Here is a 7,195-nt window from a genome sequence, read left to right on the forward strand (position 1 = left end):
GAGGTCCTGAGTTCAAATCCCAGCAACCATATGGTGGCTCACAACCATCTGTAATGAGATCCAGTACCCTCTTCTGGGGTATCTGAAGACAGTGACAGTATACCCACATACATAAAATAAATAAATAAATCTTTTAAAGAAATAGAAAATAGCCTGGGGTGGTGCACACCAAAATCCTAGCACTTGGGAGGCAGAGGCAGGCGGATTTCTGAGTTCAAGGCCAGCCTGGTCTACAGAGTGAGCTCCAGGACAGCCAGGACTATACAGAGAGAAAAAAAAAATACAAATCAAACCCTGTTTCGGAAAAAAAAAAAATCCAAAACAAAAAGAAAGAAAGAAAGAAAGAAAAAACCAAATCCAAAAAACCAAAAAAAAAAAAACCAAAAAAAACCAAAACAAAACAAAAAAAAAACCCCACAAAAAAACCAAAAAACCAAAAAAACCAACAGAAGAATATCATAGTTTAAATTTCTTAATAGTCTTGCCTCCAGCTATGAGTTATGAGGGTTTCCACTTCCTGGATATCTGCTGCAATAAGCAGCAGAATTTTCCCTCTCCATTAGTGGTGAATCTGTCTAGAGCACTTCATGCTTCACAAAAATGATGTCACAGGAACAGTTTCGTGCCACATGTCCAAGTTTCTGAATGGGCCTGGAACAGTGCTCAGTGGTAGAGCCCTGGCTGGCATGCAAAAGTCCTTCTGGGTTCCACCCTCACCACTGGGGGAAAAATAAGAAAAATTCAAGATTTATTTTGATCACGATTAAAACTTTTTTATGTGTACTTAAGTGTGTGTTTGTGCCTGTAGTTAGCATATGCACATACAAGTCAGTATGTGCCTTTGCAAGTCAAAAGTGGAAGTGATGCCCAGGAAGTTTAGTTACCGAGAGCATTGAGCTGCGTGATGACGTAGGTGCTGGGAACTTTACTCCAGTCCTCTACAAGAGCCTCAAGCACTCTCAACAGAGGAGTCACCACTTCAGCTCCCTTCCCAAAAGAAAAACAATACAAATAATAAATAAGGTCCTTGGAATAAATGGACCATTTCCCCAAGGTCAGAGCTGCAGCCTCCGGTGAGCCTTAGGAGAATTTTGGTGGGGGTGGGGGTGGGGGTGGGGGTGGAGGGGGAGTTGTGGTTTGCATGGCCTTTACCCTATTGTCAAGCAAATTTACAGGCAGTGCTTTAAACAGATACTTCCTGGAACAAAGGTGAAAACAATCAGCGGAGACAGTATAGAGCACCCCTTAAAGAAAGAAAAAAGACCTGAGTATGTTAGGCCTGGAATCTGAGCTCTCAATAGAATATATTAGCAAGCAGTCCAGGGGCTGCCTCAGCTACTTATGTGTGTGTGGGTGTGTGTGAGTGTGTGTGTGTGTGTATGACACAAAGAGAGAGAGAGAGAGAGAGAGAGAGAGCACTCAGGAATTTGAAGGAAAGCAACATGGGGTATTTGGGAAGGTTTGAAGAGAGGAAAGGGAAGGGGGACATTTTGTAATCAAATTATAATTTCAAAACTGAAAAAAAAAGGAGGGAAGTGATAAATGCCTTCAATCTCAGCCCTTAGGTGGCAGAGGAAGGCAGATCTGAGCCTGGTCTTGGGAGTTTGGAGACAGCCAGAACTACATACAGAAACTCCTGTCTCAAACAACAACAAAAAATCAAAACACGTTGCTTTGATTCATGAAGGGTGTGTGTGACCTGGCAAAAGTTCTTTTCTGTACAGTTTTAGAAGTTACATTATCATTTCTGCTACAGCGTATCTTTTTTTTTTCTTGAGCTCAGGTCTTAAGTTTATCATTTCTGCTACAGTGTATTTTTTTTTTGATCCTATATCTCAAGAAGTTACTTTATCGTTTCTGCTACAGTGTATCTTTTTTTTTTTTTTTTTTTTTTTTTTAAGCCCAGGTCTCAAGTTACTTTATCATTTGTGCTACAGTGTAGTCTTTCTTGAGGGTTTCACTGTTATAGCTCTGGTTGGCCTGGAACTTGGTCTGTAGATATTAGACATGACTAGTCTTGAATGCACTACCTGCCTGGCCTTGTTGTAACTATGTATGGAAGGTTTTCCTTTCTAGTTGTAATTTTGACTTCCCCCAAAAGCTGGGATTACAGGCACGCCTAGTTGGCATACTCAACAATCAGAAGTAACCATACTCTCAAATCTTTTCCTGACTGGTGACTCAGGAAAAGAATTAACATATCAAGGAGTAATTTTCTTTTCTTTCTTCCTTTTGGCTCCTTTTGTTTTTTGAAATAGGGTTTCTCTATGTAGTCCAGCTGCCCCGTTGCACACCAATGTCAGGCTTATCCTCTCTCTCTCTCTCTTTCTTTTTGTTTTGAGACAGGGTCTTCCTATGCAATACTGGCTGGGCCCAAAACTCAGTAAATAGGCCAGACTAGCCTCAAACTCACGGGCATGCACCTGCCTTGGTCTCCTGAGTCGGGGGCCTTAAAAGCTTGCACCACTACGCCAGGTTAAGGAGTAATTCTCTGACATCTGTAATAAACGTCTGAACATGCTGTTCTGTGTAAATGAGATCTTTTTCCTAAGGCAAAAAAAAAAAAAGTTTGGGCTGGAGACGTGGCTTAGTGGTTAAGAGCACCTTCCAGGGGTCCTGGGTTCAATTCCCAGCAATTACAGGGTGGCTCCTGACCATCTGTAATGGGATCCTATGCCTTCTAGTGTGTCTGAAGACAGCTACAGTGCACTTATATACATGAAATAAATAAAATAAGTCGTTAAAAGATGTTTGTAATTTCAGTAGCTACCTGTTGTTTTATTGTACTATAATTTAACTGTGGTGCATTTTTGTCACTCAAAGCCAGGGAGAATTGCACTACTAATATATTTATTCTAAGTCTTGCTGAGATAGTTTTTCTTTTAGAAGATGAGAGATATGCTGGGCAGTGGTGGTGCACGCCTGTAATCCCAGCACTCTGGGAGGCAGAGGCAGGTGGATATCTGAGTTCGAGGCCAGCCTGGTCTTCAGAGTTGAGTTCCAGGACAGCCAGGACTACACAGAGAAACCCTGTCTCGGAAAAACCAAAAAAAAAAAAAAAAAAGAGAGAGAGAGAGAGAGAGAGAGAGAGAGAGAGAGAGAGAGAGAGAGAGAGAGAGATATGATTGTATACACGGTCTGGAGACAGGGTTTCTCTGTGTAGCCCTGGCTGTTCTGGAACTCACTCCGTAGACCAGGCTGGCCTGCCTCTGCCTTCCAAGTGTTGAGATTAAAGGTGTGCGCCACCACTGCCAGGCAGTTCGTGATAGTTTTAATTAGCAAAACATATGGTGGAAAAAGCAAGACATTTTCAACATGAATTAATCTTAAACTAAGGTGGAGAACTGTGCTCTGTGCTTGAAGCCAGAGCAGTTGAGCAAAGGTTATTAGGCCTCCAGCCCAAAGGAACTCTGGACAGTTAAACCTTGGTGAGAACTCTGGTAGAGAAGCTGTACTCTGGGCAAGTGTCCAGTGTCTCAAATTCTGAGATTGCATCGAAAATAGTGAAATTAAAAGAGTCCCAAATTATACTTGCACAATTCTGAAGAACAGCAACAATAGCAAAACCACAAAAAAGTGTCTCTGGTTCTATTCCTTCTCAAACTCTGGAAGATTTTAAAACTTTTCTTGTTAGTTAATAATGACTACTTTCCGGTAACGCGACATTGCCCCTCAGAGACTACAAGCCCCAGAAGGCTGCACACTCAGCACCCAGGACGCTCCTATCCCGAGCCAGGGCTGTATGCTGAGGCCGCAAACTCTTCTGGGACTTGTAGTCTACTCCCTTTCCCTGTCCGCGCAGACTCCAGCGGCCTCTGTCTGCCCTTCGGCCCTAACAGAAGCCCAGCCCAAAATTCTAAGCTCCCCACCCCCAACAAACTGTCTTTCCTCAGGAGCCAACCTCCTCCGGTCACGTGGGAAGACTCTCATGCTGCGATAGGTTGGGGTGTAAAGGGGCGGGGCCGAAGCCCCTGAGAGGTTCCGTGCCCCTGGTCCAGCCGCTTGTTTGGCTGCTGCCGTCACCTCATGGCGACTCGGCTTGAGGAGGCAACGCCGGGAAGAGGCGGCGGTACTGAGGAGGCTGCTGAGGGCGGACGGGGCGGACGGCGACGCAGCCCCCCGCAGAAGGTCAGTGGATGGGACGCCTTCGTTGTGGTTGTGTCGCGGGGATGATTAGGGTTACGCTTTCTGGGGTTCACCTCTTCACTTACCCCCTTTACCTTTAGCTATGGGACGAACATCCGGCCCTGTCCCCCTTTTCCTTCAGAAGAGTTGGGAGCAGGTGGGGAGGGGGGTTGAGACTGAAATGGATCCGGTGAGAAGGGACGATGGTTGGGACTTGGGGACACTAGGCGGTAGGGGGCTGAGGAAAGACAGGGTGGACCCCGGGCTGAGAGGGTGAAGGGGTGCCTGGCAGGGGCGCTCCAGGTGTGACAGCCACGTGCGGCAGGCGCTGCCCCGGGTCGTCAGGTGTTGTGGCTCATCCTGTGTGGTCACTGTGCACTGGGACTCCTCTGCCCAAGGAGGTGGCGGGGTGGGGGGTGGGGGTGGGGGCTCACTGGGTAGAGGATAGCTCTCTCGGCTTTGGGCAGGTGCGTAGGGCGCGCGCTGCGGGGTGCTCCCCGGCCTCACAGCTGAGGCTGTTGCGCAGTAAGATAACAGCGCAGAAGCCTGGGCTGCCTTTCGCCCCTTCCCCCCTTCCCCTTGCCCCCCCGCGGAACCCCGCGACACTGCGCGGGTGGCTACGCGGGGGACGCCGCGGGGTTCCCGGGACCCACACCGGGGGCTTGGTGTCTGGGTATCACCAATCAGCCTTGAGTGTGAGGCTGAGGATGAGGTGGTGATGCTGGAGAACCAGCATCTTCGCCTGCTAGCCTTCTCCCCATTCCCGCAACTACCCTCTCTTTCTTTTCTTTCTTTTTAATTTGGTAAGTGGAAACTTGAGTGCCTCCTGGGCTTCGATTTTGGTCTTTCTTAATCTAGGAGAGGAGCTGAACCGTTTGTTCCCGCTTGCCTTACTTGACTGGTGTCAAGGAGTTTTCGGTGTCTCCCTGGATACAAGAAAATCGAGATCTCTTTCAGAATGGGAGAAATCCACTTGTTCTGGAGCTCAGTGGGTGGAGTTTTGACAATGATTGCACAACGAGTAGGGTACAGGGCTTTCAGGCCCAGGAACCAAGAACTGGGGTGTATGGTATTGAAAAGGTGTAAATTCCGTCCATTTGCCTTGCAGGAGAACACACTGAAACCGCTTGACTTGTCGGACACCCTGCTCGACCACTGAGAGCTATTTAATATTACTTAATTATGTATTTGACTAATCTTAAAAACCACTCCTGTATGAAGTTACGAAATAATATTTTTCTAATGCGATTCATGAACTTCAAAATGGAGAACAAAGGTCTGGTTTACATTTGAACAGTGTCAAGAATTGGCTTTTGAGGCCTGTTCCTTCTTCCCTCACTTTTTTTTCTCTTTTTTTCTTTTGAGATGGGTTCCCCTGTAGCAGGCTGGCCTCATTTGACTATGTGTTTCCCCCCCCCCCCCGGGGGGGGGGGCTTGTCTTGAACCTACCATTTTCCTCTTGCCTTTGTTTCCTGAGTACTGAGATTACAGCAGTGAACCATCACTCTGGCCTCTGGCACTTTTTTTTCCTAAGGTCAGGTGTTTCCATGTTATATTCTGTCTCATAAAAGAAGGACCTATTGCTTGGAAGACTGGAAAAGAAGTTGTAGCCCAACAGGTCTTTAGGGACTCAACACTGTCACTTTGGACATTTATTCCCTGAGGGTGGGTAGCCAAACTCAGTGTTTGATTTCATAGGTTTCCCAGGGGAGAACTCTGATAAAAAGCCACTGCAATTGAGGACATAAGTTCCCTTTTATGCCACTAGAATAAGGACAAAAAGTCATTGAATTAGGAAGTAAGGCTTAATCAACTAGTATTTTAAACTATGAGGGCAGGTAATGACTCTTGGTGTTCACAGCTTTGGCTACTGACTGAATATGAATAGTCTTGTATGTCTGTTTTATTTTAACTACCTTTGTATTTCTTCGCTTATGCTCTTTTGGGATTCTTTTGGTTTCTATCTGACTATAAAATGGAATAGAAATTAACATTTCTTTTTGAATCATCATTTCAAAATTGGGTGAACATCTTGTGTCAGTAAACATTAATTTTTAGTTGCTCATTCATGATCTTCAGTTTATTGATTCTCGGTGAGAAACCTAAGAAAAGACTCCTTTTTCTAACTTAACCTCTATATTTTTGTTTTTCAGGAAGCAGAAATGATGTTAAACAATTTCAGTTGGTTTTAAAGTATTGGAGGAATTGAGAAACATGATTTCTTGTTATTATTTATATCATAGGACTTGAAGTGAAGAAACGTGGAGATGGGCTCTGTTGGTTCCTGGTTCAAATCATCTGCCTGGCCATTTTGATTTTTCTGAGGCAGTGTCTGCTCTGGCCTCCCAAGTGCTGTGCAAGTGAGATTACTACACCCACTTTTTAAAAGAGAGAATCTTACTTTGTTCATCTGGCTGGCCTTGAACTCCCAGGCTTAAGTGCCTAGTCACTCTTGACCTGCTCAGTTAGTTATAGCATGGTTTCATAACTATATTCACTTGAACAGGCTCTTGAGGTGACTTTTCTAAAGGTAATATCGCAGTATATTTTTAGGTGTCACTTGAGAAATTGCCTTAAACCTGCTGGTATTATAGGTACTAACCACATTTAGTGATCTAATTTGCCTATTTTTTTTAATACTAGGGATTGGGAGGTGGGGATTACAGGTTTGTGCCATTGGGCCCAACTTTAATTTGTTAAAGTTAAATAAAGTTTTAAACTTTCTTTTTCAATTACACTAGCCTAACTTCGAGAAGGCAGGCAGATCTATCTCTGAGTTCAAGGCTGCTTAGCCTACAAAGTGAGTTCTAGGACAGCCAGGGCTATTACACAAGAAAACCCCTGTCTTGAAAAACTCAACGAAACAAACTAGTTAGAAGCATAAAGTACAGAGTTCTCATCTTCCTGCTTACAAATACCCCTTCCCCTTATTTACATGTTGCAGTAATGTGCTACAATTTGTTACAGTTGTTCAGACATTGCAGATACATTGTTACTGACTAACCTCATGGTTTTCAGGGTTCCAGTGATGTTATATAATGTAAGAATTTTGAGGAGTATATAATAACAA

At 44.7% G+C, this 7,195-nt stretch overlaps 1 protein-coding gene across 3 annotated transcripts in view; it reads left to right on the plus strand.

Moving 5' to 3' along the window:
* Window positions 1–3,968: 3,968 nt before the first annotated feature.
* Window positions 3,969–7,195, plus strand: part of Txlng (taxilin gamma) — a 43,431-nt gene continuing 40,204 nt past the window's right edge. For all 3 annotated transcript variants that reach the window (XM_052171769.1, XM_052171770.1, XM_052171771.1), the window contains exon 1: window positions 3,969–4,128. In XM_052171769.1, coding sequence (XP_052027729.1) covers window positions 4,027–4,128 — 102 coding nt within the window. In that variant the 5' untranslated portion in view covers window positions 3,969–4,026. The remainder of the gene's footprint in view (window positions 4,129–7,195) is intronic.

Source organism: Apodemus sylvaticus, chromosome X, assembly GCF_947179515.1.
Source record: "Apodemus sylvaticus chromosome X, mApoSyl1.1, whole genome shotgun sequence".
NCBI classification, from domain to species: Eukaryota; Metazoa; Chordata; class Mammalia; order Rodentia; family Muridae; genus Apodemus; species Apodemus sylvaticus.